At 45.2% G+C, this 26,586-nt stretch overlaps 1 protein-coding gene across 2 annotated transcripts in view; it reads left to right on the top strand.

The window, feature by feature from the left end:
* The window catches only part of PRKD2 (protein kinase D2), a 36,200-nt gene extending 10,437 nt beyond the window's left edge, over positions 1 to 25,763 (top strand). Inside the window, exons 1-18 of one of the 2 annotated variants that reach the window (XM_089478617.1) lie at positions 370 to 702; positions 7,106 to 7,244; positions 8,564 to 8,695; positions 11,704 to 11,858; positions 12,390 to 12,591; positions 13,034 to 13,114; positions 13,484 to 13,634; positions 14,167 to 14,284; positions 15,049 to 15,126; positions 15,957 to 16,215; positions 16,503 to 16,555; positions 16,677 to 16,749; positions 17,006 to 17,112; positions 17,691 to 17,852; positions 18,644 to 18,742; positions 20,944 to 21,211; positions 22,445 to 22,530; positions 24,409 to 25,763. In XM_089478617.1, the coding sequence (XP_089334743.1) occupies positions 517 to 702; positions 7,106 to 7,244; positions 8,564 to 8,695; positions 11,704 to 11,858; positions 12,390 to 12,591; positions 13,034 to 13,114; positions 13,484 to 13,634; positions 14,167 to 14,284; positions 15,049 to 15,126; positions 15,957 to 16,215; positions 16,503 to 16,555; positions 16,677 to 16,749; positions 17,006 to 17,112; positions 17,691 to 17,852; positions 18,644 to 18,742; positions 20,944 to 21,211; positions 22,445 to 22,530; positions 24,409 to 24,630 (2,571 nt within the window). In that variant the 5' untranslated portion in view covers positions 370 to 516 and the 3' untranslated portion in view covers positions 24,631 to 25,763. Of the gene's footprint in view, positions 1 to 369; positions 703 to 7,105; positions 7,245 to 8,563; positions 8,696 to 11,703; positions 11,859 to 12,389; positions 12,592 to 13,033; positions 13,115 to 13,483; positions 13,635 to 14,166; positions 14,285 to 15,048; positions 15,127 to 15,956; positions 16,216 to 16,502; positions 16,556 to 16,676; positions 16,750 to 17,005; positions 17,113 to 17,690; positions 17,853 to 18,643; positions 18,743 to 20,943; positions 21,212 to 22,444; positions 22,531 to 24,408 lie in introns of those variants that run through there. The other variant, XM_089478618.1, reaches the window with a different exon arrangement.
* The last annotated feature ends 823 nt before the right edge of the window (positions 25,764 to 26,586 follow it).

Here is a 26,586-nt window from a genome sequence, read left to right as displayed (position 1 = left end):
GGAACCTGGAAAGCACTGCTCCCGACCCAGGCTCACAGCATCGAGATAGATGTAGATCTAGATGCCCCCACTCTCTGGAGCCGCCAGCCATCAGATGCCCCCAAGAACTCTGTGCATGCTCAGCTGCCCTCCAGATGGGGACTCGCCCTCTTTCCTTCCCCTTCGGGATCCCTGCTGCCAGGGGCGCTTGAAGACCCCTCCGACCGGGAGGATCCGCGCCCCAAGGCAGGCGGCGGGCGTTCATCCGGAATCCGGATCCGCTCCGGAGCGAGGAGGGGGCGGGCTGCCGTGACTTCATCCCGGAGCCTCGCCATTGGCCCCGGCCCTTGTCACTCAACCCACTTCCTCCTTTTTTGGGGGGTGGAAAGCCCCAAAGAGGAAAGAAAGAAAGAAAGAAAGAAAGAAAGAAAGAAAGAAAGAAGGAAAGAGGAGGAAAAGTTTGGAAGAGGCGAAGAGTGACTTCCAGGGGATGTGAGGCCAGAGGGAGAGAGAGAGAGAGAGAGAGAGAGGGGCGCCATGGCTTCCCCTCCGGAGCCCCTGCCCCCGGCCCCCTGCCCTCCCTTCCCGGCCCCGCCGTCGCCCTCCGGAGCCGGGCTGGCCTTCCAGCTGCAGATCGGCCTCACCCGGGAGTCGGTCCTTCTGCCCGCCGCCTCCGAGCTGGCCCAGGTCAAGCAGCTGGCCTGCTCCATCGTCGACCAGAAGGTAGGAGGGAGGCAGGCAGGGAGAGAACAGCCCCCGCGGATACAGCCCCACATACTTCTCCATAGGGAAATGCAAGACTCTACTTGCCCATAAGGAAACATTGGGGGATGCTTCTCCATAGGGAAAGCATGCTTGCCTCTAGGGAAGCATTGAGGAAGACGCTACTTGCCCCATAGGGAATCATTGGGGAACACTTGCCCATAGGGACACATTGGGGAATACAAAGATATAGCCATGTCAGTCTGTGGACTCAGTATGTAGAGAGATCTTGGGACACCTTTGAGACTCACTGAATGACAGAAGTCGGCAGCAGGAGCTTCCCTAGACTTCAGTCTAGTTCCTCAGATGCATTTGGGGATACAGGACTTGCTTAGAAGGAGACATTGGGGAACGCTTGCCCATAGGGAATCACTGAGGAATCCTTGCTCATAGGGATTTCCATTATTATTATTACTATTATTACTATTAGTGATGCCACTGAGTGTATCAGATGCTTTCTGGGGGTGAGATTCACTTTGAATTAAGATACTCAGCCTTTGTCCACACTGCAAAAATAATCCGGCTTGACACCACTTTAACAGCCCTGGCTCAAGGCTATGGAATTCTGGGAATGGTCATCTGGCACCACCACAAACTACCATTCCCAGATATCCATAGCACTGAGGCCTGGCATTATAAAGTGGTGACAAACTGGATTATTTCTACTGCATGGGGATAGTTATATGAACCTACCTTGTGGGAGGCAAGCCAATAGGGCGCAGTGGTTTGGCCATTGGAGTCCAGGGTTCGAATCCCGGCTCAGTCATGGAAGCCCACTGAGTGGCCTTGGGCAAGTCACACTCTCTCGGCCTCAGAGGATGACAATGGCAAACCCCCTCTGAAGAAATCTTCCCAAAAAAACCCTATGATAGGTTCACCTTAGGGTTACTGTAAGTCGGAAATGACTTGAAGGCACACAACAACAACAGCAATGTGGAAATCAACAATGTGTGTTGCATGGGGACTAATGAATCCGCAAGAGGATCACCCCATATGTGTCAATGTTTGCATGCAACCTGGATTTTCCCAGCCTTTTGTATGTATTCTGGGCTTTGTGTGCATGAAAGATTCCAGCTGTGTGTTTGCCTGTCTGTAAACATGGCTTTTGTGCATCCATGACATCTCAACCTTTGTGCACATAGTTCGCCTTTTGGAAGCATTTTCCCAGCCCAGAAAGAGGTAACACATCACACCGTATCAAGTGGATTTAACTGTGTGTATCCATCTTAGAGTCCATTTGGATGCACAACTGTTACTGAAACAGAAACCTGGCGTCCCATAAAATGTGCTTTGCTCCTCAGTTGTGATGGAAGAAGATTCATTTAAGGAGCTGAGGAGCGGATATTAAGAATCTGAGGACTACAACTCCCCAAATCCCCATGTTTGGGGATTCTGGAAGTTATAGTCCAGCCCTGGTGGCGCAGTGGTTAAATGCCTGTACTGCAGCCATTCACTCAAAACCACAAGGTTGCTAGTTCAAGCCCAAGCTCGACTCAGGCTTGCATCCTTCCGAGGAGGGAGCTAAAATGAGTACCCAGACTGTTGGGGCAAATTAGCTTACTTGCTGTTCACCGCTATGATCTTTGGAATAGCGGTATATAAATAAAACAAATTATTATTATTATTATTATTATTATTATTATTATTATTGGTTAAGGTCAGAAGAGCAGATATCTGTGCAAGAATTTGGCAACCCTGTGGCAGGAGACCTCAGAATGGCTGAGCCAAAGGTGGTTGTTGTTGATTCACGCCTTCTTATGGCAACCCTAAGGCAAACCTATCATGGGTTTTCTTGGCAAGATTTGTTCAGAGGGGGTTTGCCTTTGCCATCCTCTGAGGCTGAGAGAGTGTGACTTCCCCAATGTCACCGTGGCTGAGGAGGGATTTGAACCTTGGTCTCAATGGGAACCCACTGAATGGCCAAGTCACACTCTCTCAGCCTCAGAGCAAGGCAAGGGCAAATGTAGAGTCACCATAAGTCTTGAAGGTACACAACACCAACATCAGGGGATGATGGGATGCAAAGAAAGCCTTCCCCTGAAGACTGCAAGACTTGAGCAAGGTTTAATGGGGGGGGGAGGGTGTGTGTGTGTGTGTATCTGTCATTTAGATCACTTTCAACTCTCTGTCTCACTTAATCTTCATCCAGAATGAATACCGACCTCATTTTTTATGTTCTGGGGAAGGAGCGGAAACAACAGCGGAGACGCTGGCTGCTCTGCTCAGGAAAGGGAAGCGTTCCTGGTTCCGAAAGAGGCTGAGAGATAATGGCTGGGAGCTCTCCAGGATGGAAAACGCCCTCCTCTACATCCTTTAGCAAAGGCAGGAGGAAACCTGGAAGCCTATCTGTGTGGGGGGTGGGGATAATGGGAGGGAGAGTTTAAGCACTTGTCTGGATTAACACACACCATTTCCCTGGGCCTTTTCCACTTAGGTTGTAGATTTCTCTCTCTGTCCAGAGCTTAGAGCAATGGTTCCCAAACATTGGTCCTCCAGGTGTTTTGGACTTCAACTCCCAGAAGCCACAGCCAACTTGGCCAATAGTCAGGAATTCTGGGAGCCAAAACATTGGTAGGATCAAAGTTTGGGAATTGCTAACTTAGAGGATATATATAGGTTTAGTCTCCCTTATCCAGAATTCTGAACTATTCTAAAAACCATTTCCCCCCCTTGAATGGCTGAGACAGTGACATTGCTTTCTGGTGGTTCAATGTATACACATTTCATGTACCTTCAGGCTATGTGTATAAGGCGTATTTGTTGCTGTGCGCCTTCGAGTCGTTTCCAGCTTATGGCAACCCTAAGATGGGATTTTCCTGGCAAGAATTGTTCAGAGGAGGTTGGCCATTGCCTTCCCCTGAAGCTGAGAGAATGTGACTTGCCCAAGGTCAGCCAGTGGGTTTACATGGCCATGCCATGACAGTAAAAATGGTGTCAAACCAGATCATTTCTGCAGTGCAGATGCTAGCTACGTCTACTTCCTCAGATGCAATGAAGTAAGCTTCGGCTACAGCTTTTGCCCAGTTAGTCTCTAAGGTGCTACATGCAGGGATTCCCAAACTGTGGTCCTCCGAGAGTTTTGGACTTCAGCTCCCAGAAGCCACAGCCGGCTTGGTGGATGGTCAGGAAATCTGGGAGCTGAAGTCCAAAACATCAGTAGGACCAGAGTTTGGGAATCACTGTAGGATCCCTTTGCATACTGACACATGTCACACTGGCGTGGCGATGTCTCTGATGTCTCTTGACTGTCCTCAGGCAAGGAAGAAATATTTTCAGGTGTGTGCATTTGTGGACGGATTGACAAGTTCCTCCTCTCTTGTTCTTGCCTTGCCCTGCTCCCAGCCTTGATCAGGCTTTGAATAAAGGGCCGTGCCCTGATGCCAGGTTGAGTCATGGACCATGTTTCTCTCCTGGGCTCAGCCACTAAGCCTGGCACTTTGGGCAGCAGAGAGATGGAGGGATGAAAGAGACTGGGGTGACTCAGGAGGCAATTCCAGATAGCTTGGCGGCGGCTGGTTCTTGCAACCGGAGTATAGCCATGGGGCGGCGGTGGGGAATTTGGAGAGCATTGCCCCTCCAAAAGAGGATTCTGCTGCTCCAAATGAAATGCTTAGGGGTTATTCAGACAGTGAAAATAATACCGATAGAACAACGGATCCCACACTTTGGTCCAACAGGTGTTTTGGGCTTCAACTTCCAGGAGCTCTAGCCAGTCAGGGATACTGGGAGCTGTTCCTCCTCATTCATAACTTTTGCCACCTTGACCACACTCTGATGTTACACGCCTCCCGGTTTTCATGTTGGAGGGTATGTGATTGTTGCCTATACTTTGCTCTGACGGTAGGAAGAAGGAAAGGGGGGGGGGAGTTGGAGGAAGGAAGGGAGAGGCTGGAGGTCAACTGGAACCAACATGTGCCTTTCAGATCTTTTCGAGTTAAAAATAAGTGCCTGGATTTGCATAGCAGCTTGTAACAGAGAATGAAAGAGTGGATCTTGTTCCTTGCCTATCCCTATGTAAAACATCCCATCCTTAAAACTGACAAAGACACATGCACATGTTTATTGCAAAGGTTTCGTCATTATTTCATTTCATTTCTATTCTCCCCTCAAACAACAATAACTCTAAGATTCAAGGCTGATCACAAAGATGAACTCGAATGCAACATTCTCATTGTTCAGCTGCAAATTGTTAATTCATTTGGAGATCTCTCCACATTTGTGGCTTTGTCTTTTGTGGATTTGATTATTTGCGGTTTTCATTAATATGTTATCTCTAGGAATCTCTAGGTCCTCCATCACAATTCTGTTTAATTTGAATTAAAAAGAAGGGGAGAAATCCCTATAACTCTTACCAAACTTTAGAAAAACTGGTTAGAAGAAACAACTGATGCAAGATGGCAAAAGATATATATTTGGGGATTATTTTTGTATTTTACTTTGCAGCAGACATTAAAACAGGGATGGAAATTGTACAATTCACTGACTAAATGTTGTGTGTCTGTTTGTCTCCCCTGGCTATCCACAAGCCAGGGCTGGGTGTCCATTTGGACGCACAACGATTACTTTTAAAAATAGACAATTATAGTGCTATGATTCCACAAACTCCCATGGCTGCCTCCTAAGAAAACCTGGGTTTTATAGTTCAGGGAAGCACTAGATCATCTCCCTCCACTGCAAATCCCAGGACTCCATGGGATGGAACCACGGCAGTTAAACTGGAATGACTGTGTTGTAATTGTGTAATGTGAAAGAGCCCCTGGTGTTACTGTTGAACAGTCGCATTCACACATTATGCTAGCTGGTCTTTTGTCTCCTGGTCAGAGCTTTGTACCTTGGCTTCAAATGAGTGACTGCTTTGAAGTTGTACAACGCAGAAGCCTTGTCTGGTTGTTTCACAGACTGGCAGCTTGCAACAAAAAGGACCATCTTTCTTTCAGTTTCCGAAAAGCTTTCCCGCCTCGTTGCCCAGAACGGCCTGTTCCTTGCCATGGGCAGCCAGGTGTGAGTGAGCCCTTCCGTACGATTGGCACGTAATTGAAAAACTGCCATTAGCTGAGTTGTCCCTTTTTCTCCAAAGCTCAGCCCTGCGGGATGCAATCTCTCCAGGAACGTGGCAGGTTTGAACTACACATTACCACAGATTTTCAGGTTGAATCTCTCTTATCTGAAATGCCTGGGACTGGAAGTGTTCTGGATTTTGGATTGTGAAGGACTTGTATTTGCATATGTGTACATAATGAGATATCCTGGAGATGGGCCCCAAATCTAAACACAAAATTCACTTACGTTTCATATCCACCTTATGCACATACCCTGGAGGTGATTTTATACAATACTTTAAATAGTGCGTGAAACAAAGCTTGTGTCTACTGAACCAAAGTTTGTGTCTACTGCACCATGCAGGGAAAGATTACTGATTTAACATATTTGAATCCTAATTGACTCTACCGACTCTTTCCCCATCACTTCACATACCCTTTGATATTTCACAGGTGAAAACTGTGGGACATGTGGCCAAGGAACATCAGCATGTGCTTAAGACGGCCAAGGTTATTAATGAGGAAGAATGCATAAGCTAGACGAGACTGCAGTGGTTTGCTTTTGCCTGAGGCTACTGGGAAGAGCACTACTTCTGCACTTTGAACATGTTTTGCAGCAACTGATGACAAAGGGGCAAAGTGGGAGGAAGAGAGAAAAACAGAGACATTTTCGAGACACCTGCAAAAGTGGTGCAGGTCTTTCAGATCTTTATAGTGGTCAGTTAGTGTTGATGTTTGAAAGCAAAAAATCTGGGTACCAAAAGTCAGTTTCCCTGGGTTTAAAACCTTCCCTGAGATGAGTCTTATTATTATGAGTGCAATAGTAAGGACTCTTGTATCGATATAAGCAGTGCGCCATGAAGCCATTATCTTAGTTCATTCCTATGCTCACAGACTGGAATTTGTGAACATGAATCAATTCAGCTGTTTTTCTTTCTAGTCTTCCTTTGTTCAAGGACTGCAACGTGTAAGGCCCATCCTGTATATTCTGGAAGGCTAAAATGCTCTGCAACTGGTTTTGGGGTGTTGCCATTTCTAGTGCCGCCTTGGGAGAGTTTCTAAGCTAGCAAAGGCCTAAGCTGAGTTCGTTTGAAGATGGGCAGCTACTGATGTTCTATCTGGGCCAGTATTATTTACTTTGACTGGTCTCCAGCATTTCAGCCAGAGGTTTTGTGCCTAGCCATGAACAGGAGATCTTGAAGCCTCTCCACACAAAGCATGTTTGCCTTCCCGCTGCGCTGTGACTTCAGTCCACAGATGTCGGCTAGGTGTGCCCAGCGTTGCCTTGCCTCATTTCATCCATGCCTTTCTTTTCTCTCTGGCAGTTCCCAGAGTGTGGTTTTTACGGTCTCTACGACAAGATCTTGCTCTTCAAACATGACCCATCGTCAGCCAACATCCTTCAACTGGTCCGAGCTGCCAGCGATATCCAGGAAGGCGACTTGGTGGAGGTGGTGCTCTCAGGTACATTGTGGAACAAATAGACAGCAACCTGTATTGATGTTAGAAGCTGTCCTGACCATGTGAAGTCGAAGGCTTTCACGGTTGGAATCCATAGTTATTTGTGGGGTTTTGGGACAATGTGGCCATGTTCTGGAAGAGTTTATTGTTGACGTTTCACCACCAGCAGTGGCTGACATCTTCAAGCATCTTCTCTGGGGTCAGATGAAGACTCAGGATGTTTCTTGGGTTTTTATGGGTTTTGAGCATGTAGGGAACAACTTAGAGGGCCATGTGTGTCCCTTCAGTTTTTATTCTCTGGCCTAGATCTTGTGACTCGAAGTGGCAGGTGATCTTTTTTTGACTCTTGTGTCTAGGCAACAGAGACATGGGCAGGATGTGGGTTTTGGGTGCAGTCAACCCCTTCTGTGTTTTCCTTTGTTGGGGGGGGGGGGCAGGGGAGAAGAAAGGGTGAGTAAGACTAGTAGTGACCAGAGTTTGGAGCAAGTTGCTTTTGTGGTCTACCATACCCTCCAACAGGGACAGTCCCGATTAATCCTCCGTTGTCCCACTTTTCCAGCTGTGTTTAAACTGCCCCGGTTTCTCTCTCGTCCTTCCACTTTCTCCCTCATCCTAGCTTACTTCACTTGCTGCAAACTGAGTTCAAAGTTGTTTGCATTCAAATAATGCAGTAGGAAGGGGCAGCACCTTGCTCTTCCCAGTAGGATCAGGCAAAAGCAAACTGCTGCAGGCACTCCTAATTTGTCTCTTCTTCCTCATCTATACCTTTTGCCATTTGCACCATGCTCTGTTGTTCCTGGTCCTCAGGTATCTCAGTTTGCATCTCCGAAATGTTGGAGGGTTATGGGCTCCAATGAGAGCCATTGTGGTATAGTGGCTTGTGTATTGGCCTCTGGAGAGCAGGGTTTGAATCCCTGCCTGGCCATGGAAAAAGTATAAATTCCAACTAGAAAACCTTGATTTTACCATTTTATATAAGGGACACCATTTTACTACACCATTATATTTAATGAGACTTGAGCATCCATGGATTTAGGTATCCATGTGGGTTCCTGGAACCAAACTGCAGTGCATACTAAGGGCCCACTGTACATAATTTGTTTTGAGAGTTGTTTTGCCCAAGGTAGAGAAAACTACCTTGAAGAAGGGTTTGCATTAAGTTTCGGTGCTGGTTAGTGGATGATGAGCCTTGTAGTCTCAACACACCAAGTTCTGGATTGCAGACCACTGCCCTGGCGTTTGAATTGACCATTTTGAATGGATGCTCCCTGTTGAGACAAACCCACGTCTGAATGCTCTCTCTCTCTTCCTCCCTTCCTTAGCTTCCGCGACTTTCGAAGACTTCCGGATCCGTCCGCATGCCCTCAACGTCCATTCGTACCGGGCGCCGGCGTTCTGCGACCATTGTGGAGAAATGCTTTTTGGGTTGGTGCGCCAAGGCCTTAAATGTGATGGTAAGGGATGGGCATTTTTTATGGGAAGGGATATGATGTGGGGAACATGGTTGTTGTGTGCCTTCAACTTAGGGAGCCCCTATCATAGGATTTTCTTGGCAAGTTTCTTCAGGAGGGGGTTGCCATTGCCATCCTCTGAGGCTGAGAGAGTGTGGCTTATTGCCTAAGGTCTACAACTAGTACATTATCTAAGGCTGAGGTAATAAAAGCATGTGAAGGGACATGTTGGGTTGCTAAACCCAGTTGTTTTAAAACAGTACAATCCAGAGTGTAAAATTCAAATGCTTTTAGTCCCTTTGCTCATTCCACCATAAGGAAGTCCTACTGGAATTTCCTAAAACCAAACACAGGGGGATTTTTCTGGCTTAATTTTTTACTTTCTTACTTTCCTTACTTTCTTACTTTGCATAACTTGTTCTAGGTTATTTTTTAGCTATTTGGAGAAGCAAGATCACAGTTTTGAAAAGTTCATATTTTAGTATTTGTGTTATAATCTGAGATATTCTGGAAGCTATCGTCCCAAAAGGAGAACCACTGTGGCATAGCGGTTTCAATCTTGGACTAGCACCCTTGAGACAGGAGTTCGAATCCTGTCTTGGCATTGTAAACCTACTGAGTGATCCTGCTCAAGTCACACTCTCTCAGCTTCAGACGATGACAATTGCAAACTCCCTCTAAAGGAACTTGCCAAGAAAACCCCTTAGCATCGCCATAAATTGGAAGCAAACTTTAAGGCACGCAACAACAACAGCAGTCCCCAAAAGTAACTTTTCTAAACTCCAAAGAAGTCTTATTCTGTGTCTGCCTCAGTGATGATATTTTGTTGCCTCTCTAGCCTTGAAAAGTCATTTTAAAATCTGCTAGGACTCTCAGCAAGGCTGCAACCAAGGTTAGGTTTGGTGCCTTCTCTTTGCTAAAACGGAACAGCAGCTAATCCTTAATTCTGCCTTTATCTTGAGATTTTATTCCTGTTTCTTTTTCTTAGTGTCCTTGCTCTGTTTTAAGATGCTGAACACATTTTAAAGACTCTCCCCCCCTCCCCACAATAATTTTGCACATTGATATTTGGAAAAAGATATTTGCTGTTTAATTCTCATCTGAAACTAGGAGCCTGTTCACAAGACTCAGATATAATGCTCTGTTTTGGGTATAATGGTTTGAGCATTGAATTAGGACTCTAGAAATGAGGGTCGAATCCCCACTCAGCCACTGGGTGACTTTGGGTAAGTAAGTCACACACTCTCAGCCTCAGAGGAAGGCAAAGACTACCTCACCCTTGAACAAACCTTGCCAAGAAAACCCATGATAGCTTCACTTTAGGGTTGCCAGAAGTTAGAAACAAAGGCACACAACAGCAAACAAAATTCTGCTCTAACTGCCAAGCCAACATCCTGTGAAATCCTATGATTTGCAGTTTAGGGAGCAGTCAGAATTCTCATCTCTAGTGCTTCCCCAAACTATAAATCCAGATGCAATCCTGGCAGTTAAAGCGGATGCAGAACATTAAAAATGTGGAGTCCGGAAAGGGGCCTGGGACATATGGGCCATGGCAATTAAAGCGGTGTCAAACTGAATTAATTCTGTAGTGCAGATGCAGCCTGACTGACCTCTGTGAGCCATAACCTTGCAAAACCCCTACAAATCCAAGCCCAGGCTGGCCATTCCACATCCCAAGTTGTGCAACCTGGCCCTTGTTTTTGACCTTCAAAGCCACGTGACTTTTTAGCGGCTGCATGCCCCCATTTGGCATTCGCCTCAGGGCCTGGCATGCAATTACCCAGTTGGTTTTTAGGTCCCTGGCATGTTTAATGCTTAATCGGAAGCTAATACATCGCTCACCTTACCATCTTTTCAAACTGGCATTTGAAGGAAATCTCCGTTCTTTTGGTTTACTGCTGTAGGGCATGAGAAGGTCCCTGAAGGGGTGCATTTTTTGGTTCCCGGACTGAGAAACATGGTGTTTTGGTTCACATGACTGTCACTTTCCCATTACTGAGCCTGGAAAGTTACAGTCCCAAAGCTCTCAAGCCAAGTTAGTCTCCCATCATAGCTACAGATTATTGACATACTACCGATTTGCTTCCCTGTTTCTTAAAAGTAACTAGAATTGAGATCTTTTTGTTATTTTTATTGTTAACAACATAAACATCCCAACCTTTCCTTTGGAATCAGGACTCAAAGTGGCTTACAGCGATCATACAAATACACTATAGAAGAAAGCATGGAAAAGAGTCTTATTAAAAGGAAATTAAATGTTCTGTAATATCGAAAGCCATTGAAAACGTCTTTACTGTGCTGTCTTACTTTTGTAATTTGTTTGTACAGTTGTACTGTTTTAAAGTGTATGGTTTTAAGTGCTTTTATCTTTGTAAATGGTATTCTATTTTTTAAACAGTTTTTAATATTGATCAGTTTTTAATATTGTAATAACTTAATTCTGTTAATGTTTAATGATCACTTTTGTATGTTTTTACTTGTCCTGAACTTTTAAATTGTAAGCCATTTTGAGTCCCGATTTTGGGGAAAAGCAGGGTCTAAATCATTATAATTATCGTCATCATTATATTTATATTTATTTAGGTCAGTGGTTCCCAAACTTGGGTCCATCAAGTATTTTGGAAGCCTCTGTCAAGTGGACAACAGTCAGGAATTCTGGGAGATGAAGTCCAAAACATGTGGAAGACCAAAATTTGGGAACCACTGATCTAAATAAATATGATGATGATGACACCAACAGCGATGATAATAATAATAGATAAGCAAAAAGCAGTTGAAAAAACAGTATATCCGCCTGTTAATTAAACTTGAATGCCAGTTTTCTGGCCATGAAAGCATCACTCTAGAGCAGGTTCTTCCCTCAACCTTATCTCCTCCAGATGTGTTGGACTGCAACACCCATAATCCTCCATCTGAGAGTTCTGGTCTCTACATAACTGAGGAAAGGCTGCCTTTGACTTACTTCTTTGCTTCCAATCTCACCGCCTTTTGCATTGCTTTTCCTCTCCCAGGCTGTGGGCTGAACTACCACAAACGTTGTGCCTTCAGCATCCCCAACAACTGCAGCGGGGCTCGAAAGCGGCGCCTATCGTCCACCTCTCTGGCCAACTCCCAGTCCTTGCGCCTTTCTATCACCGACTCCTTGCCCTCTACTTCTGATGATCTGGTGAGTCAACATCATCTCTCTCTATTGCTGCAAGGAACAGCTCTGCTTGATTATTATTATTTCATTTATTAAAACCCACCTTCCTCCCTGTATAGGGACTCAAGGTGGCTATTAAGGACGAGTCCCGTTGTCCCTAACGACAGCACAGCCGCATGCACATGCCACCACTGGGGACAACGGGGGCTGTCCCTAATGTTGCTGCGGCCACGTACGCAAACCATCCATTGAAGTTCCATTGTCCCCAATGGTGGTGCCGTGTCATGTCTACGCCATCTTTGGCGACAACGTGGACTTGAGAATCTGTGGATTTTGGTATCCATGGTGTGTCCAGAACGGATTCCCCCATGGCTACTGAGAGCCGACTGTACTTTAAAATAGAATTAAAGCATAGAATGCTTCTGAATTTGTTGCAGGATAATCCGATAGAGGACTGGCAAAATGAACAGAATTTCTGGCAGGGCTCTGAGCATTTCTTTCCAGTCAACTAACCCTATTATTACCCCCATTCTCTTTGTGCCCCCCCTCCACAAGAGCCGGAGTTCGGTGGAGCTTTTGCCCCGCCGCCTGACATCCTCCACATACATCGGCCGCCCCATTGAACTGGACAAGCTCTTCCTCTCCAAAGTCAAGGTGCCCCACACTTTCCTCATCCATTCTTATACCCGCCCCACTGTCTGCCAGTATTGCAAGAAGCTCCTCAAAGGCCTCTTCCGCCAGGGACTGCAGTGCAAAGGTGAGTGAAAAAGGTTGGACATTCCAAAATAAAATCCAACAACACTGATATAAATGTAAATCCATGCTTCTTAACCATGCTCCAAATGGAGGACATTTTGAAATTCCTCCTGGAGAGAAGGCTGAAATGTAGGATGTGTCCTGGAAAAGGAGAATGTCTGGTCACCTGGATGGGTCTCCTTTGGCACACACCTGTATGGGATGTAATAGATGAACAAAAGAAGACTGTCCTGTGACACAGTTCCACCTGGTGGCCAGGCTGTTGTATTGCACGTCCTTGTTGGCCAGGTGCGCTACCTTGGTTCACATCAACAGGTGGGAAGCCAAGTGATGCAGAAGAGGCAATAAACAGTGAGTGGGGACTTTTTCTGGCTATGATGTAGTACTCTAACCCTGCTCCTTCCTTTCTCTCCATGCCACATCCTTTCCCCAATTCCTTCCAGATTGCAAATTCAACTGCCATAAGCGCTGTGCCACTCGAGTGCCCAATGACTGCCTTGGAGAGACACTGTTTAACGGGGGAGGTGAGTGCCAACCACATTTCTTCTTGCAAAGGGCTGGAAGTGGGCTGGAAGTGGAGGATCCGGTTTCAACTCTTGAGATGGGAGGAACCTAATTCTGTATCCATGGTTTGAGATGGGTGGGGAGTCAGTTCATGCAGTTCAGAATTTAATTTGGAGTTCGGGATGGGCAGGTGAATGCCAGGCTCTTATTCATCTCAACAAGTGGATAGTTTACAAATTTGTTCAAATCTGTGTTTTTTCCAAGTAGAGGACTGGGACTAAGGAACCAGTTTCAGATCTTAAAAGCTTGCCATCTGCAGAGGTTGTTAGGTAGCCCATGCATCAAAAGAACCATTTTGCCACGCGCCTTTTTCTCCTTTCTCCTCCCAGATGTTACGATGGAAGAGCCCAGTGACCTCAGTGAGGCAGAGAAGAACTCACTCATGGATGAGTCGGATGACTCCGGGATCATCCCTGGGTCCCATTCAGAGAACGACCTGCAGATGGGCGAGGATGCTGATGATATCAGCAAACCTCAAGGGTGAGGAGAGGCTCTGACCCCAAAACTGTCCTTTCTTTGCTGTCCCTAAATGCAGTGTGAAATTTGTTCCTGACTGTTATTATTATTAGTTTGCATACATTTTATATCTGTAGTTCCTTCCTCCCATAATTGGCCCAGAAACTCCTTATTTTTAGGATTCATGCCACCCCAGTTTCAGGTTGGTGAAAGATAAAATAGGGGGAAAGTAAGTCAAGCTTGGTGCTCAAAAAAACCCAACACCAATTGGGTATATCTTTGGAGAAGAAAGTAGTAAATGGAATTATTTATCTTTCTCTTTTTCCCACTGAAAATAAAGAAACACTCTTCTCGTTTTCCACTGACTTCTGCCATCCTTGGTCTCACGTCTCCCTCTAGCTTTTGCTCTCTTTGAGAGCTTGGAAAAGTAGCTTTTTAAAAATGTGACAACTCCCAGAGACTTGGGTGGGAGATTTTGGGAGTTGTAGTACCCCAAACGGAAACCCTCCCAGGATCTGGCCTTTTGTTGATGTATGTTCCACTTTTGTCTCCCCAGCTCCATGGGCTACATCCCACTCATGCGAGTGGTCCAGTCGGTCCGACAAACCACCCGGAAGTCCAGCACGGCTCTGAAGGAAGGCTGGGTAGTCCATTTCAGCAACAAGGACACTCTGGTGAGCTGCGCTGGGGGCTGGGCAAGGTGGGCAGGAGGCACAGGAGACGTCTGGACAGCTTTCGGGAGCAGCTGAGGATGCTGTGTGCTCAGCATGGGTTTCTTGATGGCTTCTAGTCCCATAATCCATATACACACCCATGCACATGTTTCATACTCTTCAATTGTCCCGGTTTGGCAAAGAAAATAACATTTCTGGACAGAAAGCAGAAAAGGTAGATTTTGAGGCACAAACCTTGTTTTCTGACTAGGAAACTGGACATATTGAGGAAGATGTGGGAGAAGTGTGAGTGCATGTGTGTGTATGTGTTTATTTTGGGGGACCTAAGTCACAAGTGCAAGTTATGAGGCCTTCCAGATGCTGTTGGTCTACGGTTCTTGACATTTCTCACCCTCGACTATGCTGGCTAGAATAGCCAGGTCTTGCTCTCCAGCAATATGTAAAAGGCTACATGCAATGACTAGTCCTGTAGACCCCCTTGAACAAATAGGATTTATACAAGCCTTGACTTAACTAGTCAGCAGTTGAGTCATTGGGGCTGCTTTGGACTAGGAATTATATTTAGCCTTGGGACTATCAATCTCCGAATCCCACCGCCTCCATAACCCAGTGGCTATGCTGGCTGGAGGAGATCCTGAGAGTTACATTCCAAACAAGGAATATCTCCTCTTGCTTCAGGGCACAGAGGCTTACAAAAAGATGCCTCCATCCCATCCTGGTAGCAACGTGGCTGTAGTGGCTCTTGCTCTCTTCTTGTTTTGCAGCGGAAACGTCATTACTGGCGGCTGGACAGCAAATGTCTCACCCTTTTCCAAAACAACTCCAGCAGTCGCTACTACAAGGTAAGAGGCTCCGTTTCTTGGGGGACATTTCAGGGTGAATGAAAACAGGATGCTCAAGGGTCTTGGAGGGACACTGTTCTTCCTCTGCTCCAAACATACTTTTTAATCTCAATGCAGTTTCCGAATGACAGGTGGGCATTGGGATGAGAAGGTTTCATGTTTGACTTATACAGTACTCCTCTTTCTCCCAGAACTGGGAGTCGAGGTGACTTACAGCAAGACGCCACTGCTCTAAAACAAAAAGAAGCGTATTTTGGGGCAGGGAGGGAGCAGCGTAGCTTTAATGTAAGTCTTCCTTTTTCCTAGGCATAGGGGCAAGAGAAATAGTGCTCCCTCTTGCTGCTTATGCCAGAGTGAGGGCAGAAAACAATTGCCTTTGCTCTGTGTTGGCTTCATGGCATCATCACATAGACAGACAGAATTTGTGGTCTTATCTTGACCAGAGTTTGGAAAAGTTTGGGTTTTTTCTTCGGGCTCCACCTTGCTGTATTGCCTAGCCAATGTGACAATGCCAGCCGGGGGATTCTGGGAGTTATCGTGCACAGAAGCCCCTATCTCTTCTAAACTTAGGTCATAAAGCCAGATTTAAGTGAGTGTCATGCTGGAGGACCTAGAGAGAACATATTACTCAAATCTGTGAATAATCAAATCCGTACGAGTCAAAATGCAAATGCTGAAGACTGACTGTATTCCCAGTATTCTGTAGGTCAGAGACATGGCAGTGAGTTGCTGTAGAAATACAAGAAACCCATGCCTGCCTGGAAGGTTGGGATAGTTGTTGAAGGGAGCTGATTTCAGTTTTCTTTCCTCTTCACATCCCAACCCTATAGGAGATTCCTTTGTCGGAGATCTTGGCTGTAGAACCTGCCCGGGACTTTTCCCTGGTGCCTTCAGGGGCCAACCCTCACTGCTTTGAAATCATCACAGCAAAAGCCACCTACTACGTTGGGGAAAATGGCGTTCCCAGTAACAACCAGCATGGAGGGGACAGCCTGGAGCAAGCGAAGGCATGGGAGACAGCCATCCGCCAGGCTCTCATGCCAGTCGTCCTCCAAGGCGCGGCTTCTGCCCAGGGCGAAGCACCTCACAGTGAGTGTCTAAGAAACACACACATACTCTCTCATATGTTTTAAGTACTCTTCTCTCTAAACATAAGTCTCATGGAGTCGAAGCCTCCCTTCTGAGCATGCTCCTTGTCCAGTACTGACCTCTAGTGTTCCAATGGGGTATTGCCTCACCACATCTTGGTGGTTTGGTTTTGTCTCTCCTTCTTTCACAACAGCCCTTGTGGGTACACAAGGCCTTCCTTGTTGGACATTGGCATGGGAGCAAGTTGGAAGGTTGTTGTTTTGGTCTGACTTAGATTTTTCTTCTAGGACAAGCATCATTGCGAATCTCTGTGTCCAACAGCCAGATCCAAGAGAATGTGGTGAGTGTTGTAAGCCCTGGTTTTCTTTGGTGGTCACCCTTCAACTACCCTCTTAAGTCCTTAACTTGGAGGGAAGAGGAGGATCTACTCTATCCAGTATGACTTCTTTATCCGATTGTAGGATATAGCCACTGTCTACCAGATCTTCCCAGATGAAGTCTTGGGCTCTGGACAGTTTGGTGTTGTCTATGGAGGTAAGCTACAACTTGGTTTCACTTTACTCAAAATACAACATAACTACAGATTGAGTCTCCCTTATCTGGAATTCAGAAATCTGAAATACTCCAAAATCCAAATTTGTCCTCAGGGGTGGCTGAGATAGTGACACCTTTGACACCGAGTTTGAAGATATTTCAGCTGACATGGGAGGTGGGTTGGTTGCGAAGGGCCATATATCATCAGTGGGGAATCTTCATCTAAGAAGAGATTGACTTCTCTTTGAACCAACAGGGAAACACCGGAAGACTGGACGCGACGTGGCGGTGAAAGTGATTGACAAGCTCCGCTTTCCTACCAAGCAAGAAAGCCAATTGCGCAACGAAGTCGCCATCTTGCAGGTGAACTGGGTGTCAGCCATCTTGCGGAAGCGAACAGGCAAAGCGTCTGTGGAAGAAGATGGCTGAAGGGATTCCTTAAAGTTAAAGGAAGGAAGGGGGAGACATATAACCTGATAGAATGAGCAATTGCAATTGCAATTGCACAACCTCCCAGATCTCTCTTGTGGGTCAAAGCAAGCCCAAATACTTCAATTTTCTACTTCTCAAAATGGCAACAGGAAGTGTCAATAGTCACCATTTTGAGAGGAACTGCAGAGAAAATGGAATTATTTAGGGTTGTTATAGGCTTCTGGTTTGCTTGTGGGGGGCATGTTTTCATCTGTTTGGTGGGCTTTCTGTGTAATTATCAGGCAAAAATTGCCCAAAATCGTGCCAAAAAATTGACAGGTCTGCCACAAATTGGGATCCAGAGGCCTTATGTAGCACATAGGTTGCATTATGTTCATCCCTGTTCTACGTCTTGTTGGGCTGCATCAAATTCCATCACTGTCTCTGATGCTGGCCGGGGCTGATGGGAGTTGCAGTCCCCTGCTCTAGACTATGTACCAGCCCCTCCTTCCTATTCTGCCTTACTGCAGAGTTTGAGACACGCTGGGATCGTGAACCTGGAGTGTATGTTTGAGACACCAGAAAAGGTCTTTGTCGTGATGGAAAAACTCCATGGTGACATGCTGGAAATGATCCTGTCTTCGGAGAAAGGTCGGCTTCCGGAGAGGATTACGAAGTTCCTCATCACGCAGGTTAAAAAATAAAACCTTTTAAAATGCCTTATCATGCCTTTCCTTCAACCTCCTTCCTGTCCAGTTCTGCAAAATAATGGAAAGTATGAGTAAGAGAGGATGTAATTCAGGCAGTGTCCACTAGATGTCGACAGAGACTGGAGCGAGGGTATTCAATGTGAAGGTATTCTCTCCATATACAGTGGACCCTCTACATTCGCTGGGGTTAGGGGTGCATTAGGGGTGCAGAACCCCTGTGAAAGTGGGAAAACTCTTTTTTACTTGAAAGAACACCTCTCTAGGAATCTCCAGGTCCTCCAACACAACTCTATGGTCAACATCTGCAAGAAGACAACCATAGAATTATGCTGGAAGACTTACAGATGTCTGGAGAAGTGTTCTTTCTAGGAATCTCTTGGTCATCCAGTGCAACGCATTGACCATAGAGTTGTGCTAGAGGAGATTCCCAGAGAGAACATATCATTCAAACCCGTGAATAAGCAAAAGCCACAAAAGTCAATGCCGCAAATGCGAAAGGATGACTGTACAGGATGTTTTGTGGGCATGATAAATTGCGGTGTTCTATTTAGTTCTGCATTTTTACATCCCCTCCTTGTTTGTTATGCATCTTGGCTATAGATATCATTCTCATTGATAATTGTTATCACTTTCTTTAACATCCTTTTGTCATTCTTTTTGTGGTGGACTTTTGTGGCGCATGCGCAAGTGGAATCCCAACGAGAGAGAACTGGGCAACTTTTCTGCTCCTTTTTGTCTCATTTCTTCTTCCATATTTGTGTCCCTATGTTCAGATCCTGGTGGCCTTGCGGCATCTGCATTTCAAGAACATTGTGCATTGCGACCTGAAGCCGGAAAACGTTCTCCTGGCTTCGGCTGAGCCATTTCCCCAGGTGAGAATTCATAGTCTGAAGCACCTCCTAAATTGTAAAAGAAGCTGGTGCGTCCACAATGCACAATTATAGCAGTTCAATACCACTTTAATTATTATGGTTCCAGCCCAAAGAATCACGGTATATGGAGAGGGACTTATACTTATTTTGTGTGCTTCTCTGAACCCACAGCATTAAAGCTCTCTTGACTTCTCATAAAAATACACATCCCAGGGTTGATGAATTTTCAATGGTTTTAAGCCTGTAAATTGTTTTAACTGTTTTTAAGTAACATACACATACATATACATATAAAAAATTACTGATGTTATAATGAGTTTTTAATCTGTACTGGCTTTCGTTATTTATAAGATGTCCTGAGTCTTAGTATTGGGGAAAAGGTGGGATAAAAATGAATATAAAATTTCAATTTATAAATTATAAGAGTTCATAATCATGTATTATTAAGAATCATGTGCTATTAATATATATTAATATGTCTAATTTATAATACTATATTATTATTATCCCCGGTTTCGGGTGGTGAGATCTGTCACCCGGTCATGAATGGGGTCACGCTCCCCCTGAAGGACTCGGTGCGCAGCTTGGGAGTACTCCTTGATTCGTCGCTCCAGCTAACTTCTCAGGTGGATGCGACGGTCAGGAGTGCTTGTTATCAGCTACGGCTGATACGCCAGCTGCGTCCCTACCTGGACCGAAAGGACCTTGAATCTGTTGTACATGCTTTGGTAACCTCTCGATTAGACTTCTGCAATGCGCTCTACATGGGGCAACCCTTGTACCAAACCCGGAAGCTGCAATTGGTGCAGAACATGGCAGCCAGACTGGTCGCTGGTAGCTCCAGGTCGGACCATATAACACCTATTTTAAAAGACCTTCATTGGCTGCCTATTTGCTTCCGAGCTCAATACAAGGTGTTGGTTTTGACCTATAAAGCCCTAAATGGCTTGGGCCCAGGGTACTTGGAGGACCGCCTCTCCCCACATAATCCGCCTCGCACGCTCAGAACTTCCGGGACCAAATTGTTGGAGGTCCCTAGGTCCAACTTGATGCGGACCTCACAGAGGGCTTTTACTACTGCTGCCCCTTCTCTCTGGAATAAGCTCCCTGCAGAGCTTCGCTCCGCCGCCTCATTAGCTGTCTTTAAGACACAGCTGAAAACATATCTATTCCGGCTGGCCTTCCCACCTTAGACTGTCTGTTTTTTCCTGCTCTCCTTTTCCCTTTCGACCCCGGACCGTTGTAAACTCCTTCTCTCTTCTCCTTGCCCCTGACATGTATATTTTATTGTCTTCCTGTTCCGTTTTTGTACTAATGTTTTTAACTGTTATATTGTATTTTTTATCTTGTATTGGAATGTTTTAATAATTTTGTAAGCCGCCCTGATCATACCTATGGAAGGGCGGGGTAGAAATAAAATTTATTATTTATTTATTATTATTAATAAATATTCTGATTTAGAATATATAATAATTGATCGTGTTTTATTGGGAGTATATAATAGCAATGTATAATGCACTATTAATATGTAATAACACAATAAAATGCATAATTTATAATAATGATGTGTTATGTAATTACTTATATACATGTATAATTTATAAGTAGTTAGTCATGTATTAGTAATATATCACAATAATATGTATTTTACAATAATGCAATATTAATATGTAATAATAATAAAGGTGTTTTATTAATATGTAATTACATATATGTATTTATAATTTGTAGTAGTTAATCATGTAATAGTAGTATACCATAATAATATGCATTTTATAATGCATTATTAATGTGTAATGACATATAATAACCTGTACAATTTATATTAATGATGTGTTATTAATATGTAATTACATACAATAAATCTTATATGTGTAATTACATATTAATAATACATCAGTAATATAAATTATACAGGTTATTATCTGTTATTACACATTAATAATGCATTATTATAATAAATATTATTATGGTATTAGATCATGTGTTAGTAGTAGTATATCAGAATAATATAATGCTTTATTAATGTGTAAGAACATATAATAATTATAATGTTCAATAATTAATAGTAACGTATAATAATAATGATGATAATAACAGACCTCTTTTTAAGACCCCCAAATGATATTTTGGGGATTTTATGCCATGTTTCCTCAGTACACGGCAGACCTTCATCTGTTTTATTCTTTCCCTACTTGCAGGTCAAGCTGTGTGACTTTGGCTTTGCCCGCATCATTGGTGAGAAGTCCTTCCGCCGTTCGGTTGTGGGCACCCCGGCTTACCTGGCACCCGAGGTCCTTCTCAACCAGGGCTACAACCGCTCCTTGGACATGTGGTCAGTGGGGGTCATCATGTACGTCAGTCTGAGTGGTACCTTCCCCTTCAACGAAGACGAGGACATCAGCGACCAGATCCAGAATGCCGCCTTCATGTACCCACCCAACCCATGGCGCCAGATCTCTGTTGGAGGTAAATGTCCATGGCGCTTGGCTGAGAAGGGAGTGCTGGGGTCTGCTCTCACATAGTCTTTGTCTTTGTACCATGGATTACTCTGGCACACATTGGGCAGTAGGAAAACAATAGGTGCGGTAAGGAAATAGGGGTTTTGTGCACAGTGGGCACAAAAGTGGGCAGTGGGGAAATAAAAGGTGCAGTAAAGAAATAGGGGCTTTGCACAGTGGAGACAAAAGTGGGCATTAGGAAAACAAAAGGTGCAGCAAAGAAGTATGGGTTTTGTGCAGTGGGCTCAAATCCACGGATGGCCATCCTGTGGTTGGGGTTGGCCAACTCTGTGTGTGTGTGTGTGTGTGTCTGTGTCTGTGTCTGTGTATAATTTAAAAATTAATATTAAATATTTTAAAAAATATATTTTCAAGCCCTGGATGGTTGAATCTCTGGGTGAAGAATCTGTGGATACAGAATCCACGGATATGGAGGCCCAGTTCTTTCATATATACACTCTTGCAGCCAGGGATGGAGAGCATGTGGCCTTACTGAATGTTGGTGGAGAGCAACACCCATCATGCCTCGCTTCTGGTTGGGGATGATGGGGGTTGGAGTCTCCTGTCATCTGGAAAGGCCACACATTCCCCATCCCTCCTTTGGGGATGGGGAGGTATAGCTTCATTCTGAAGATGTCTACTGAAGATGACTGCCGCCACCTCAATAGGCAACTGGTTCCATTGCCCAACTTCTCTTACTGTGAAGAAGTTCCTTCTCATGTTCATTCAAACTCTACCCTTCTGTAGCTAAACCCATAAGACCCGGTCCTAGCTTCTGGGGCAGCAGAAAACAAGCCTGCCCCATCTTCTCTGTGACAACCCTTGAGATATTTAAAGAGTGCCATCATGCTACCCCTTGGTCCTACCTTCACCAGGCTCAACTTGACCGGCTCCCTCCACCTTTCCTCATATGATTTGTTCTCTGTGTCTCTTCTCCTCCTCATTGTCCTTTGAACATGCTCCAAAACCATCTAAACTCTTCTTAAAATGAAACACCCAGAACTGAACCCAGAGCTCCAGATGATTCCTGACCCAGTGCAGAATATAGTGAGGCTAGGACTTCCCTTGACTATGGTTCTACTTGAATATGGTTCTGTTATGGTTCTGTTTCTTACTGGGCAAGAGTTGGTGTTGATGGCATCCAAAATGGCACAGCATCCATCATGATTTCTCTTTCTTTCTTCCTTCCTTTCTTCCGTAGCCATTGATCTGATCAACAACCTGCTCCAGGTGAAGATGAGGAAACGCTATAGTGTCGATAAATCGCTCAGCCACTCATGGTTACAGGTATCTATAAAGGTTGGGTAGAATGGTATGGTGAACCTCGTAGACCCCAAACAAACCCTTTTGAACAGACATTTTAAGAGTATAAATACAGCTATCTCCATTTTACTCTAAGGAAAACATGCCTCTCTCCCCCTTAAACTGGAATTAATGTTGGAATTCATTCTCCATCTCATTTAATTTGCAATAGGAATCTTTGTATTTTAACTCTTACTTTGTTTAATTCTCTTTTAATTGGTTTGCGTTTAATTTTATATGACTGGGGGAGGGTTGGGATATGGGATTCTTTTTAACTTTGTCTGTAATTTTAATCTCTTGGATGTTTTAAACACCTGTTGTAATCCGCCCTGATTCCCCAAGCTGGCCACCTCTAAAGGTGTTGGATTACAACTCCCAGAATCCCCTTTGAAGGCTAAACCTGAAGCTTAGCTATATGACTGTGTTTCTCAACATGGCAGCCACTGGGATGTTGGACTAGAACTCCCAAGATCCTCAACCCAGTAGTAAAGCTGCAGATTAACTATAGGAGAGTGCATCCACTCTGGCAGCTTCCAGCGGAGTTGGACTATAGCTCCCAGAATCCCCCAGCCAGGGGTTGTAGTCCCATGCTTCTGGAAGCTGCAAGTGAATCAGAAGTACTGTATATAGGCATGTATAAGTCTAGAAATTTTAGTCCAAAAATTGACCCCAAAAACCTGACCCGACTTATCCAAGGGTCAATGCAAGTACTATATATCGGATTTAAAGCACAGTACTTACATTGACCTGTGGATAAGTTGATTCAGGTTTATGGGGTCAGTTTTTTTACTCAAATTTCCAGTCAAAGGAACCATCCTCTGATGAAAAGCAAGAGTGGAACCTGTCCTGGAAAGCGCTGACCTTCCTCTGCTCTCTCATCCATTCAGTCTTTAATGTGAGCGCAAACAGTTACGTCTGATGGAATTTTATTTGGCATTATTTTCCTTTGCTTTATCTTTTAGGCCCTTTGTGACATGCCTCTAAGTTTTACCTTCGACTTATCCATGGGCCATATTGAAATCCATAATTTTGGCCCCCAAACCTGCCCTCGACTTATACATGAGTCATAGAATCATAGGATCATAGAGTTGGAAGAGACCCGAAGGGCCATCCAGTCCAACCCCATTCTACCCTGCAGGAACTCTCAATCAAAACATACTGACAGATGTCCATCCAGCCTCTGTTTAAAGACCTCTAAGGAAGGAGACCCCACTACACTCTGAGGAAGCATGTCCCACTCTCAAACAGCCCTTACTGTCAGGAAGTTCCTCCTAATGTTGAGCTGGGATCTCTTTTTCTGGAGCTTGCATCCATTGTTCCGGGTCCTGTTCTCTGGAGCAGCAGAAAACAAGCTTGCTCCCTCCTCAATATGACATCCTTTCACATATTTAAACAGGGCTATCATATCACCTCTTAACCTTCTCTTCTCCAGGCTAAACATCCCCAGCTCTCTGAGTCGTTCCTCATAGGGCAAGGTTTCCAGACCTTTCACCATTTTAGTCGCCCTCCTTTGGACACGCTCCAGTTTCTCAATGTCCTTTTTGAATTGTGGAGCCCAGAACTGGACACAGTATTCCAATGGGGCCTGACTAGAGCAGAATACAGTGGCACTATTACTTCTCTTGATCTAGACAGTATACTTTTATTGATGCAGCCTAAAATTACATTGGCCTTTATAGCTGCCGCATCGCACTGGTGACTCATGTTCAACTTGTGGTCTACTTGGACTCCCAGATCCCTTTTCACATTTAGTCTCTTATACATGAGGTCAGCTTCTAGTTGAGTATATACAAGTAATGCCTAGATCTATGCACAAGTGAACTGTTCTGATTTGTCTCCATCTTCTGTGTTGCACACCAACAGGACTACCAAACGTGGCTGGACCTCCGAGAACTAGAGAGCCGGATGGCGGAGCGCTACATCACCCACGAGAGTGATGATGCCCGGTGGGAGCAGTTTGCCGCCCAACATGGCCTCCCATATCCAGATCACTTGCGGGTCCGCCGTCTGGATGAAGAGGAGGAGGAAGAGGAGGAGCAACAGCAGGAGATGAAGGGCTTGGCAGACCGGGTCAGTGTGCTCTGAATTGCTCTTGCCATCAGATGGCCAATGGCAGACATCTGACAGAGGGTTGTGGTCACCCTTCTCCTCCTCCTGCATCATCTTCAGAGGTCATTCTTTGGAACAAGACAACAGCACTAACTGCTAGCACAAAAAGCCAAAGACAACTCAAGGGAATGTCTGAATTTCACCCTTTCATTTTGCAAATTCTCCATGTCTTCTCCCCTGGGAGAGAAAGACTGAGGCGACAAGCGATTCTCTTAATTCCAACCCTGTTTGGGAGGAAGACACTGAATGATCAGAAGCTGAGGACCAGTTTTGAGGAGGAGCTGATGGAGGAAGGAAGGTGGAGAAGCAAACCGAATGCATGGACTGCCTGCTACAGTCTGTGCAGTAAAAGGATCTGGGGATTCCCTTGTGCCAAACCTGGTGGGTTCAGGAGCCAAATATTTGCCCCGGGACCATCTGGAGTTGCTGAAAAATCACACACACACACCCACGAAAAATGCAAAAATGGAAGTGTCAGTACCTCCACTCCTAGTTTGAAAAAATGCGGTCTTTTTCATGTGCCGCAGAACAACGGAACCCTGCAGCCTATTTAAAAAAAGGCATAGTGCCACTTTGGCCAGACAAGAGTCTGGTTTGGTGGATTCTGGGTAGGAGTAAAAAACCACTAAGGTAGTCTCTGGGGTCACATATGGCTAGCACTTCGACCCCCCCCTTTATTGGAGGTTTATCAAACCATAGTGCGGGAACCATGTCTTTTTATCTCAAAGGTAAAGAAGGGTTCCCGTTTTGTTCCTGTTTTCGTTGGAATGGAGAACTGCATCAGCAGCTATTGAAAGAGGCTGGCGCTCAGTCTAGAATTCGAATTGCTTCCTTTCAGCCTCCGTTTGTGCCGTGAACCTGGCTGGCTTCCTGCCTCCAAACCGCTTCCTGCCCTCTGACCTTCCAGCGGCACATCAGCTCCGTCTCCGTTGAAAAAGCGGCTGTCTGAAGGAGGCCGGCACTCAAAAGACTAGTTCCTTGTGCAGCAAACAAAGCCACCTTTTCTTCCTCTCTGGGGCTTGATGGCTAGTCCTTGGGTGAGCGTCTTGGCACCGAAAACCTTTCCAACGGCCAGCCTTGGCTCATTGGGTTGAGGAAGGAAAGCTTGTGGGGGGTGGGGAGGGGGTGGGTGGTTTTTCATTCTTACTCTGTGTGTTTTTTAAAATAATAATAATAATAATAATAATATTGGAAGCTTTGGTCCCTTGACTCCTTTCAAGAGGCAGCCATCTCAGCAAGACTTCAGGAGATGCAGAAGTGGCACTGAATTGTCCTAAGGCAAGGGTGGGAACAGTGCAGACCAGTGGATGTTGTTGTACTGCAAATCCCATGATTCCCTCACCTTTGGTCTTGCTGGCTTAGGTTGATGGGAGACTTACTCCAGCAACAACGAGAGTTGTGCCATTTCTATCCTGACTGAAGGTTTAAAGCACAGGGAAGCAAAGTGTCTCTCTCCAAGAGTGTCTGGAGTGCAACTCCCATCTGCCCTAAGCCTCGGTTAAGGAATAGTAAATAGTAAGCCACCTTGATTTGAGTCTTTTTCCAGCAACAGCTGGAGAATGGCATGATTTTCTATCCTGACTGAAGGTTTAATGCAAGTGTAAGCAAAGTGTCTCTCTCCAGGAACGGCTGGAGTGCAGCTCCCATCTGCCTTAGCCATGGGCAAGGACTGCTGAGGGTTGCAGTCTTAACAGCATCTGGAGGGATGCAGTTTGGCCACTCTTGGCTTTTTCCAGGGAGTGGGGCTTAAATTATCCTTCCCGAGGCATCGCCCTCCCTGATGCTGGAATGTATCCTCGAACTCACGCTGGTCCTTTTTCTGGTATGTCTTTATCTGTATTGTTTTTTTAAAATAGTAAGCCTCTTTGTGTCCTAGTTTTGGGGAAAGAGGCCAGATCCTCCTCCTCCTCCTCTTCTGCCTCTCCATCATCT

This window comes from Sceloporus occidentalis, unplaced genomic scaffold (assembly GCF_023333645.1).
Source record: "Sceloporus occidentalis isolate IW3139 unplaced genomic scaffold, rSceOcc1.0.p SCAF_13, whole genome shotgun sequence".
NCBI classification, from domain to species: domain Eukaryota; kingdom Metazoa; phylum Chordata; class Lepidosauria; order Squamata; family Phrynosomatidae; genus Sceloporus; species Sceloporus occidentalis.
This window is presented reverse-complemented; position numbering and strand designations above follow the sequence as displayed.